At 49.7% G+C, this 11,500-nt stretch overlaps 1 protein-coding gene across 1 annotated transcript; it reads left to right on the forward strand.

Annotated features, from left to right (window-relative positions):
- Window positions 1-7,936: 7,936 nt before the first annotated feature.
- On the forward strand, window positions 7,937-8,872 carry LOC137533526 (olfactory receptor 6E1-like). Its single transcript, XM_068254900.1, has one exon. It carries the CDS (start codon window positions 7,937-7,939, stop codon window positions 8,870-8,872), a length of 936 nt encoding a protein of 311 aa, XP_068111001.1.
- Window positions 8,873-11,500: the final 2,628 nt, after the last annotated feature.

Consider the following 11,500-nt stretch of genomic DNA (forward strand, 5'->3'; position numbering starts at 1 on the left):
GCAAAAGTATTAGGCCCCGTTCACACTTGCGGTTTTGCAAAAACCGCACCGGATGTCCGGACCGCACCGGAGCCGGATCGGACCTGAACCGTACGGTTCCTGTCCGGATCCGGTCCGGATCCGGTCCGGTTGCATACGGTTTCCGTGCGGTATGAACACGGTTGCGGTCCGGATCCGGATTCTTAAAGAGATAACCTGTATAAATACCTGGGGTTCTGGGAGGTCAGCAGAAGCTCTGGGGTCATTGTTGGAGACAGCTGGACGTGTGGAGACCATCCTTGGATACAGAGACAGCAGTTGGGACCATGGATCCAGTCATTTTTTACGCTTATTACCTGGGAATTCTCTCCTTCCTGTTGTTTACCTACTACTATGTGGGGAGAAGGCGTGCTCCTCGCAGGAGATGGTGGGTGCACCCTCTACTAGCCAGGAGGCAGAGGAAGGGAGAGTTCCAGGCCCTCTACCGGGACCTCAGACGACACCCACAGAAGTTCTACAGCTACACTCGGATGTCTATTCCCCTGTAAGTATCTAGGCCTAAATACACCAACCCCCACCATTCCTAAACACCCCACCCTCACCCCCACAACACCTCATCCCTGTATACCTAGCTAAACACACCACCCTGACCCCCACACCCCTGTATACCTAGCTATACACTACACCCCCACCCTCCACAACACTCCCAAACCTCTGTAAACACACCTCCCCCATCCTCCACCCAACACCTTGTCCCACAACATACTTTACAGCTTCTTCCTTTCCATCTCCTGACAGGTTTGATACCCTTTTGGAGATGGTGAAGGATGACCTTAGGAAGAAGGATACCACGTTCAGGAGAGCAGTCACACCACAAGAACAACTACTCATCACACTGAGGTATGTAAAAACAAATTTTTTTATTGCAAAAACAACCACTTTCCAACATGGAAACATTCTTCCAACATGGAAGACAAAAAATAACATATCTATGGTATAGCCCGGTCAGTTTTAAGGAACACCAACCACCAACTTTGTGCTGGAAGAGTTGCAGGGCATAGCTGCCCAAGTGTCTTTCGGGGACACCAGTCCCTAATATTAAAGTGCTTCAAAAACCTAACCACTGGCACAGGACCCTCTGAGCCATGGATGAAGGACACAGGTCAGTGAAAAGGCTAGGCCTCTCACCGACCAGTGTAGGTGTCCTTCATCCATGGCTCCAAGGGTCTTGTGCAAGTGATTGGGAACAAGAACAAAGTGAGGAGCAAGAGGAACCGATGGCAGAGGAGCAGGACTACAGGTAGTGTCTTTCAGGGACACCAGGCCCTAAATTTTTAGTGCTTCTAAAACCTAACCACTGGCACAGGACCCTCTGAGCCATGGATGAAGGACACAGGTCAGTGAAAAGGCTAGGCCTCTCACCGACCAGTCAAGGTGTCCTTCATCCATGGCTCCAAGGGTCTTGTGCAAGTGGTTAGGAACAAGAACAAAGTGAGGAGCAAGAGGAACCGATGGCAGTGGTGCATGACTACAGGTGCAGTGCAACAGGCACAAGGTTGTGACCCAGGTAGTGTCTTTCGAGGACACCAGGCCCTAATAAATTGAAGTGCTTCAAAAACCTAACCACTGGCACATGACCCTCTGAGCCATGGATGAAGGACACAGGTCAGTGAAAAGGCTAGGCCTCTCACCGACCAGTGTAGGTGTCCTTCATCCATGGTTTCAAGGGTCTTGTGCAAGTGATTAGGAACAAGAACAAAGTGAGGAGCAAGAGGAACCGATGGCAGAGGTGCATGACTACAGGTGCAGTGCAACAGGCACAAGGTTGTGACCCAGGTAGTGTATTTCGGGGACACCAGGCCCTAATAAATTGAAGTGCTTCAAAAACCTAACCACTGGCACATGACCCTCTGAGCCATGGATGAAGGACACAGGTCAGTGAAAAGGCTAGGCCTCTCACCGACCAGTGTAGGTGTCCTTCATCCATGGTTTCAAGGGTCTTGTGCAAGTGATTAGGAACAAGAACAAAGTGAGGAGCAAGAGGAACCGATGGCAGAGGAGCAGGACTACAGGTAGTGTCTTTCGGGGACACCAGGCCCTAAATTTTTAGTGCTTCTAAAACCTAACCACTGGCACAGGACCCTCTGAGCCATGGATGAAGGACACAGGTCAGTGAAAAGGCTAGGCCTCTCACCGACCAGTCAAGGTGTCCTTCATCCATGGTTCAAAGGGTCTTGTGCAAGTGGTTAGGAACAAGAACAAAGTGAGGAGCAAGAGGAACCGATGGCAGAGGAGCAGGACTACAGGTGCAGTGCAACAGGCACAAGGTTGTGACCCAGGTAGTGTCTTTCGGGGACACCAGGCCCTAATAAATTGAAGTGCTTCAAAAACCTAACCACTGGCACATGACCCTCTGAGCCATGGATGAAGGACACAGGTCAGTGAAAAGGCTAGGCCTCTCACCGACCAGTGTAGGTGTCCTTCATCCATGGTTTCAAGGGTCTTGTGCAAGTGATTAGGAACAAGAACAAAGTGAGGAGCAAGAGGAACCGATGGCAGAGGAGCAGGACTACAGGTAGTGTCTTTCGGGGACACCAGGCCCTAAATTTTTAGTGCTTCTAAAACCTAACCACTGGCACATGACCCTCTGAGCCATGGATGAAGGACACAGGTCAGTGAAAAGGCTAGGCCTCTCACCGACCAGTGAAGGTGTCCTTCACCCATGGCTCCAAGGGTCTTGTGCAAGTGATTAGGAACAACAAAGTAAGGAACAAGAGGAATCAAAGGCACAGGTGCAGGACTACAGGTGCAGTGAAACAGGCACAAGGTTGTGACCCAGGTAGTGTCTTTCGGGGACACCAGGCCCTAAAATTGAAGTGCTTTAAAAACCTAACCACTGGCACATGACCCTCTGAGCAATGGATGAAGGACACAGGTCAGTGAAAAGGCTAGGCCTCTCACCGACCAGTGAAGGTGTCCTTCACCCATGGCTCCAAGGGTCTTGTGCAAGTGATTAGGAACAACAAAGTAAGGAACAAGAGGAATCAAAGGCACAGGTGCAGGACTACAGGTGCAGTGCAACAGGCACAAGGTTGTGACCCAGGTAGTGTCTTTCGGGGACACCAGGCCCTAAAATTGAAGTGCTTTAAAAACCTAACCACTGGCACATGACCCTCTGAGCAATGGATGAAGGACACAGGTCAGTGAAAAGGCTAGGCCTCTCACCGACCAGGGAAGGTGTCCTTCACCCATGGCTCCAAGGGTCTTGTGCAAGTGATTAGGAACAACAAAGTAAGGAACAAGAGGAATCAAAGGCACAGGTGCAGGACTACAGGTGCAGTGCAACAGGCACAAGGTTGTGACCCAGGTAGTGTCTTTCGGGGACACCAGGCCCTAAAGTTCAAGTCCAGCAAAAACAAAAGTTCCCTGACATGGTCATCTGAACACCTCTGAACCTTGGTTGAAGGAGATGGGGCAGGGAAAAGGTTGGGCTAAAAAGCCCTGGGATGGTATCCTTCCTCCGAGGATCGGAGGTATTCAGAGGATCATGTCCAGGAACAATTTGACTTTTTTTTTCAAATTTGATCGGCACCACTACTAGAAAAGGTGGGAGTTGCTGCCTGGAAATCTGGACTCTCTTGGGTGCTGGTCGTGGATGAGCTGGACCCTGACAGCGGTGGCCCATATTGACTGCCTCTGTAGCCGGTGTACATCTGTGATGATTGCCAGGTGGGCACCGCTGTTGGTTGTGGGGGTCTAAAAATTGGTGGTTGCAATAATGGCGTGTCCATGTGTTGTTTGATCACCTCCAGCAAAGTGGAATGGCACGCCATCATGTTTTGGGAAGGCACCTTTTCCAAATATGGTATTAGAGACATCACAGTGTGAAAACACGGGTGTGCCTGCAATTTCAGTAGTTCCTTGCTTTGTTGATGCATTTGCTGCATCATGTTCTGCAGCTGGCCCACCGACTGATGATGCTGCGCACGCAGTTGGTCGATTTCTCCTCTGTGCATCTCATGCATCATTTTAAGCTCGTCCCTGTAGTGCCCATGTACAGCGTCGAGCTCACATTGCAGTGAAGTGATGTGGGACTTGTACTGCTCCATGATATGGCCCCTGTCCTCATCTTGCAACTGCCGGGTTATGAGAGTTTGGTGGCTCTGAAGAATCCCGAGAAGTCCGGAGACAGCCCCGGACATCTCGGACTCTGTCTCTCTCCTTGTTGGGGGGAGGGTACCTCGACGCCTCACTGGTGGGGTGGTCCTCACTGGTGGTGTGGCAGCATCTTCCCGTCCTCTGGCCTGTGTCGGGGTTGCCCTGCGCGCTGGTTGTGCTGCAGTCTCTTGGTGCTCCTCACTTTGTTCTTGTTCCCCTGGAGCTTCCATAGCGGTCGATTGTGGAGGTGCAGCTTCTTCCACACTCGGTCCTGCAACCTCAACATCCAAGCTCTCTTCTACCAAGTCATCATCAAAGGAGAGAGCTGGGATAGCTAAGGACTCCCTCCTCCTACTCCTCTCCTCGGGGAAATAGGTTACATCGGCGACGTCATCATCCACCAAGCTCTCCTCACTGCTGAACCGTGCCTCCTGGGTCGGTTCCTCTTGCTCCAAATTGTCTTCAGTCCTGTAGATAAAAACAATATTTATTGGTGTGCCAAACAGCATGTGGCGTCAATTCACAGAGCTAGCAAACACTAGCAAACACTTTATCAACCGTTTCTACCAAACATTTGATAAAGCTTGTGAGAAAAGTTCGCTAGCCATGGGAATTGAGGCCAGTTTATAGCAATACATGGCCGAAGTCATGGTAGTTGTCTGCTAAAATGAGCTCTCAGTTCCTGCCCACAGTAGTGGTACTTACAGTCTAGGTTCCAGGCTTGCATTGATGAAAGACAATTGCTTGGCAAATTGGTAGTCTTTTTGTCGCTTTCCCCCGCCACTGCCACTTCGTTCGGCAAGTTTTTTCTTCCGTAGCCATTTCACGTATGCATCACGTATATTGCGCCACCTTGTCTTGAACCTTTCTCCTGTAACGACATGAAAAATTGATTTCGATTATTTCTCTTGTAGGTACATCGCAACTGGACAAACATATACATCGCTACATGTCACATTTCGTATTGGGAAGAGCACGGTGGCAGGCATCGTCGTGAGGACTTCGAGGATCCTTTGGACGCGACTGAGGGCCAGATACATGCCTGTGCCAGACACCACGAAATGGGAGGAGATCGCCCAGGGATTCTGGACCGAGTGCAAGTTTCCTAATTGTGTTGGCGCACTGGATGGGAAACACATCCGGCTTCAGAAACCCGTGGGGAGTGGCAGCCATTATTTCAACTATAAAAAATACTTTAGCATTGTTCTAATGGCAGTGGCAGATGCGGACTACAAGTTTGTGTACGTGGACGTGGGGTCGTACGGTAGTTCCAATGACTCTGGAATTTTCCAGCGTACGACCCTTTGCCGGCTGATGGAGGAAGGCAGACTGCGTCTCCCCCGTGACAGACCCTGGCCTGGGACAAGGGCACCGGCCTACCCCTATGTGTTTGTGGGGGACGAGGCCTTCGCCCTGTCCGACCATGTAATGCGTCCGTACCCAGACAGGGGACTTGATGCCAGCCAGCTACACTTCAATGCTCGGTTGAGCCGTGCAAGGAGAATGGTGGAGTGCACATTTGGGATCCTGGTGTCAAAGTGGAGGGTGTTCCACACGCCCATGCTGCTGAAACCGGGCAACGCAGTTGTCGTGGTGAAGGCAGCATGCATCCTCCACAACTTTGTGCGGCAGGAGGAAAGAGAGACTCTGGAACCCCCGAATGTGCTTCCACTAATGCCCCTGCGGAGGTATGCAACCAGGCCAAGGGTAGTGTCACTGCGGAACAGGGACCAACTGAGACTTTATTTTACCACACCACCAGGACGAGGGTGAATGTTTGGTTTTTAATATGTTTTGTTGAAATGTGTTTATTTTGGAGTTTCAAGTTTTTAAGTGATTTTAAATGTCTTAATTTTTTACAATAAATTGATGTTTAATAATTGGTCATTGTGTATGTTTTATGTGCACAGGTGGGGTACATCGCAGGTGGGTGGGAGACATCACAGGTGGGTGGGATACATCACAGGTGGGGTACAGGTGGGTGGGATACATCACAGGTGGGTGGGATACATCACAGGTGAGGTACAGGTGGGTGGGATACATCACAGGTGGGTGGGATACATCACAGGTGGGGTACAGGTGGGTGGGATACATCACAGGTGGGTGGGATACATCACAGGTGGGGTACAGGTGGGTGGGATACATCACAGGTGGGTGGGATACATCACAGGTGGGGTACAGGTGGGTGGGATACATCACAGGTGGGTGGGATACATCACAGGTGGGGTACAGGTGGGTGGGATACATCACAGGTGGGTGGGATACATCACAGGTGGGGTACAGGTGGGTGGGATACATCACAGGTGGGTGGGATACATCACAGGTGGGTGGGATACATCACAGGTGGGGTACAGGTGGGTGGGATACATCACAGGTGGGTGGGATACATCACAGGTGGGGTACAGGTGGGTGGGATACATCACAGGTGGGTGGGATACATCACAGGTGGGGTACAGGTGGGTGGGATACATCACAGGTGGGTGGGATACATCACAGGTGGGGTACAGGTGGGTGGGATACATCACAGGTGGGTGGGATACATCACAGGTGGGGTACAGGTGGGTGGGATACATCACAGGTGGGTGGGATACATCACAGGTGGGGTACAGGTGGGTGGGATACATCACAGGTGGGTGGGATACATCACAGGTGGGTGGGATACATCACAGGTGGGGTACAGGTGGGTGGGATACATCACAGGTGGGTGGGATACATCACAGGTGGGTGGGATACATCACAGGTGGGGTACAGGTGGGTGGGATACATCACAGGTGGGTGGGATACATCACAGGTGGGGTACAGGTGGGTGGGATACATCACAGGTGGGGTACAGGTGGGTGGGATACATCACAGGTGGGTGGGATACATCACAGGTGGGTGGGATACATCACAGGTGGGGTACAGGTGGGTGGGATACATCACAGGTGGGTGGGATACATCACAGGTGGGGTACAGGTGGGTGGGGAACAGGTGGGTGGGCAACACGTGGGTGACACAAATCCATAGCAAAAGTGGAATACATTACAAGCTAACCACAAGCCCCCCCAAAAAAGTTCTAGTCAACATACCCTCTGTGCCTTGCTGTCTCTTGCTCAAGTGCTCAAAGTCCTCCACATACAGCTTGGCAATTTTTTTCCACAGGCCTCTGCATTTTTTGATGTTGCTGTGGTCCGCATCCCCCTTGTCCCACAGGGCTGGTACCTGCTGCACCTGTAGGATGAGGTCTTCTGATGTGTAGGGCCTCACCCCCAGACATGTTGCTGCCAAAGAGCTCCAGCATGAAGTCACTGCTGCTCCACTCTGTGAACGCTGGTGCCATGTGGTCCCCATCCAAAATGGCCACTATACCATAGAGTCAGCATAGGAAGTGTGGTATAACATCCGGTTTTTATAGCCAGTGTGTTGTGCGCTCTCCGGTTCTCATTGGTTTCCATTGGCCGGATGCAACATTCCGGCTCCGGTCCGGATACGTCAGCCGGACCAGCCGGACCAAAAAATAGCGCATGTTGGAACGGACGCCGGAGTCCGGATCCGGTCCGGCTCCGGTCCGGACGAAACGGACGCATGTGAACGGTCGCATAGACTTTCATTGCTATGCCGTGCGTCCGTTTCCTCCGGTCCGCATGCGGTCCGGCTCCGGCACGGCTCCAGCACGGCGATTCCGGATAGCAACCGCTAATGTGAACCGGGCCTTACCCTTATCATACATGTTATGTTACTTTACTTGTTTGTTGTTGCATGTGGTGCAATTTTCCTAAACAACATTTTCTTCAAGGTAATTGTCAAACAAACGATAAAAATGAACAAGACAGTTGTAACACATTTTATTCTGGTGGCATTTGCTGACTTGAATACATTTCAGAACTTATTATTCTTTGCATTTCTCCTGACCTATGCCATATGTATCATAGGCAACACCTTCATTATGCTGCTTGTTAGAACCGATTTGTCACTTTCCAGCCCAATGTATTTTTTTATTAGCATATTCTCTGCTTTAGAAATTATGTTTGCCTCTGTCACAGTTCCAAAACTATTAAGTAACCTAGTAGCAGGAAACAACGTGATCACTTTTAGTGGCTGCTTTATTCAAATGTACATATTCAACTCCTTGGGTGTGACTGAATGCTACCTTCTTGCTGTCATGGTCTTTGACCGACATCTAGCGATCAACAACCCCTTGCGGTATATGTCAATTATGACCCACAAATGTTGTGTTTCATTAGCCCTTTTTCCATGGCTCGTTGGGTTTGGATTTGTTTTAGTACCTGCCATCATCACAGCACAATTAGAATTTTGTGGTCCTAACATAATTGATCACTTTTTTTGTGACTTGGGTCCCCTTCAAAAATTGTCATGCTCTGATCCTTTTGTCAGTCGTCTGTCAACAAGTGTTGCAGCTGTCTTTGATGTTGTTTTACCGTTTCTAATAATCATGGGGTTATACATCCATATTATCACAACTATTACCAAGATCAAGACTGATGAAGGCAAGCGAAAAGCATTTTCTACCTGCACATCCCATCTCATCGTAGCAAGTCTGTTTTATGGCACTGCTATTATCGTGTATGTAAATCCAGGGGGCACTAATCATGATAAATACCTGGCCTTCATGTACACAGCTTTTACACCTATGATTAATCCATTTATTTACACCTTCCGAAACCAAGACGTCAAGAAAGCCTTTAGAAGATTATTAAACCAGTTTGTAACAAAGAGTTGCACTGCAAGCCAATGAAACTCTAAACATCCCTTGCTGTTAGCAGAACACAAACTATTAACTAATCCTGCCAGGGATGAGCAGAAACTACGCCAGGGCGAATTTACGGATCGTAGTTTGCATCTACGCATTGTAAAACTACACTTACAAATTTACACGTAGCGAAGTACCGCTACGCATAGCTTACGCCCACTATGCGTATTTAACATGTGTATTGCATAGTGAACTACGAATGCGTTACTCGCGTCTTTTTTTCCGCGTGCGATTGTATGCTTACAAATTTACGTATTGGAAAGGGGAATGTACACGTACAAGAGTTCCTGGTATAGGCATTTACAGAGTAATTAATGCGTCAAATACACTACGCTTCGCACTACGCATAATTGCGTATTTTAACGCACAGTACAAAATGCATATGAAGCGACTATTTGATTTCAAAGCCGTAGTTTGGTGAAGCGTAATTGCGTAAAATTACGCGTAGTTCCACGTACCGTATTTTTCGGACTATAAGACACTCCGGACTATAAGACGCACCTGGGTTTAGAGGATAAAAATCAGGAAAAAAAAATATTCTAAACCTGGTGCATCTATAGTGCAGGGGTGTCTTGTAAACCCTCCCCCCCCCCCCAAGCTGTCCTTGTCTAAGCTTCAGTGCCCATTTACACTAACCCCTGCTGCCCCTGACAGCTAGACCAAGTACCCTACACTAACCCCCATGCCCAACCAGTAACCTTGTGCTACACTACACTAGTCCCTGATGCCCCCACCAGTAGCTACACTATGTACTACACTAACCCACCCCTGCTGCCAGACCAGTAAACTTACTCTGCACTACACTAGTCCCTGATGTCCCCCCCCCCCACTTTCTACTCTACACTTTACAACCCCACCCCTGCTGCCCCACCATTTACACTACACTGCATTACATTAAATTAACATCTGCCTCCCCAGAAGCTACACTTACTAAACATAAACATTACAAAGTGGATGATCTCACCACATTGACAGAAGGCTCCTTGGTGTGGGTCAACAGCAGCGTTATCCAGGAACCTCAGCATACCGGCTGCGGGACAGAAGAGGGGCGATGCACTTGCGGCGGCTGGTTAGCAGAGGGGCGATCAAGGCAGCTGTCAACCTACTCCGTGCACTTTTGGCGGCCTGGATTGAAGAGGGGCAATCCTGGTGGCAAGCTGTCCTCCAAACTTCATAGACTTGCTGCAGCTGGATAGAAGAGCGGCGATCCCGGCTGTGGCTGCAGCGGCTATAACGAGTACCGATGCCTTTGTACTTCCTTGTTTACTGGCGCCTCCTCATGACGTGTGACGCACATGCGGCTGGGTCATGAGGAGGCGCCAGTAAACAAGGAAGTACACAGGCATCGGTCCTCGTTATAGCCGCTGCAGCCACAGCCTGGATCGCCGCTCTTCTATCCAGCTGCAGCAAGTCTATGAAGTTTGGAGGACAGCCGCCACCAGGATCGCCCCTCTTCAATCCAGCCGCCAAAAGTGCACGGAATAGGATGACAGCTGCCGGGATCGCCCCTCTGCTAACTAGCCGCCGCAAGTGCAGTGCGAGGGAGGACAGCCGCCACCGGGATTGCCCCTCTTCTATCAAGCCGCTGCAAGTCCAGAGTGTTGGAGGACAGCTGCCGCCAGGATCGCCCCTCTTTTGTCAAGCTGTCGCCAGGATCGCCCCTGTTCTGTCCAGCTGCCGAAAATCCAGGCAGTTAGATGACACAGCCGGCAAGATCACCCCTCTTCTGTCCCGCCACCAGTATGCAGCGATGTCTTGATCCCGCTGCTGTTCAGTGGAGTGGCCTGCACTAAGGAGCGCATGGATAGGTAAAGCTTCCGCTGCGCTATCTGCATCTTTTGGGGCACATTCGGACTATAAGACGCAGGGACATTTTCCCCCCACTTTTGGGGGAGAAAAAGTGTGTCTTATAGTCCGAAAAATACGGTAGTTCCAGCGTAGCGAAGTTGGCTGACTATGACCATCCCTGAATCCTGCCCACCCCTACCTCGTCCCCTTCCAGCACAAAGAAGGACACTCCAAACTTCTCAAAATAACCATGTTCTAAATTTCAGGGGCTGTTTTTCAGATAGACGTTGCTGATCTTCACCACACTACCCTGGCTTTTGTTGTCTGGGTTTTTTTCTGTCTCCAGAGCCATGCTTCCCTTTCAAACATAACAGTGGGAGGAGATGTCAAGCACCTGCATCAGTCTACCTTGTTGGTTTCTCATGTCATAGAATGAGAAGGGTGAGTTAGGTGCTATAACAGACATGCTGCCCTCTATTTGAGTACACTCAAAAAAGGAACAAAGGACTGGCCCACAATAATTGAATCAATCAAAAAAGCCTTTATAAGTACACCATAGAAAGGTTAAAAACACATTAAAACAAAAGGTGAGCAGGGCCCAATCATCTAACATACTAGGTACAGCCTCTATATGAGACAATATACAAATTGCACATGAGTAATCACCTCTAAGTACCTGGATTGCATAATCAAATAGTGAGAATAATAAATGAGTGCACAAAAGTACTGCACAATGCACACTGGTATGTGTGCACATATACCTGCATGCACACACACACGGAGCAATGGAGTGAATATTAAACGTAATAGGTGGATAGTGGAAAC

The sequence above is a fragment of the Hyperolius riggenbachi genome, chromosome 9, assembly GCF_040937935.1.
Source record: "Hyperolius riggenbachi isolate aHypRig1 chromosome 9, aHypRig1.pri, whole genome shotgun sequence".
NCBI classification, from domain to species: domain Eukaryota; kingdom Metazoa; phylum Chordata; class Amphibia; order Anura; family Hyperoliidae; genus Hyperolius; species Hyperolius riggenbachi.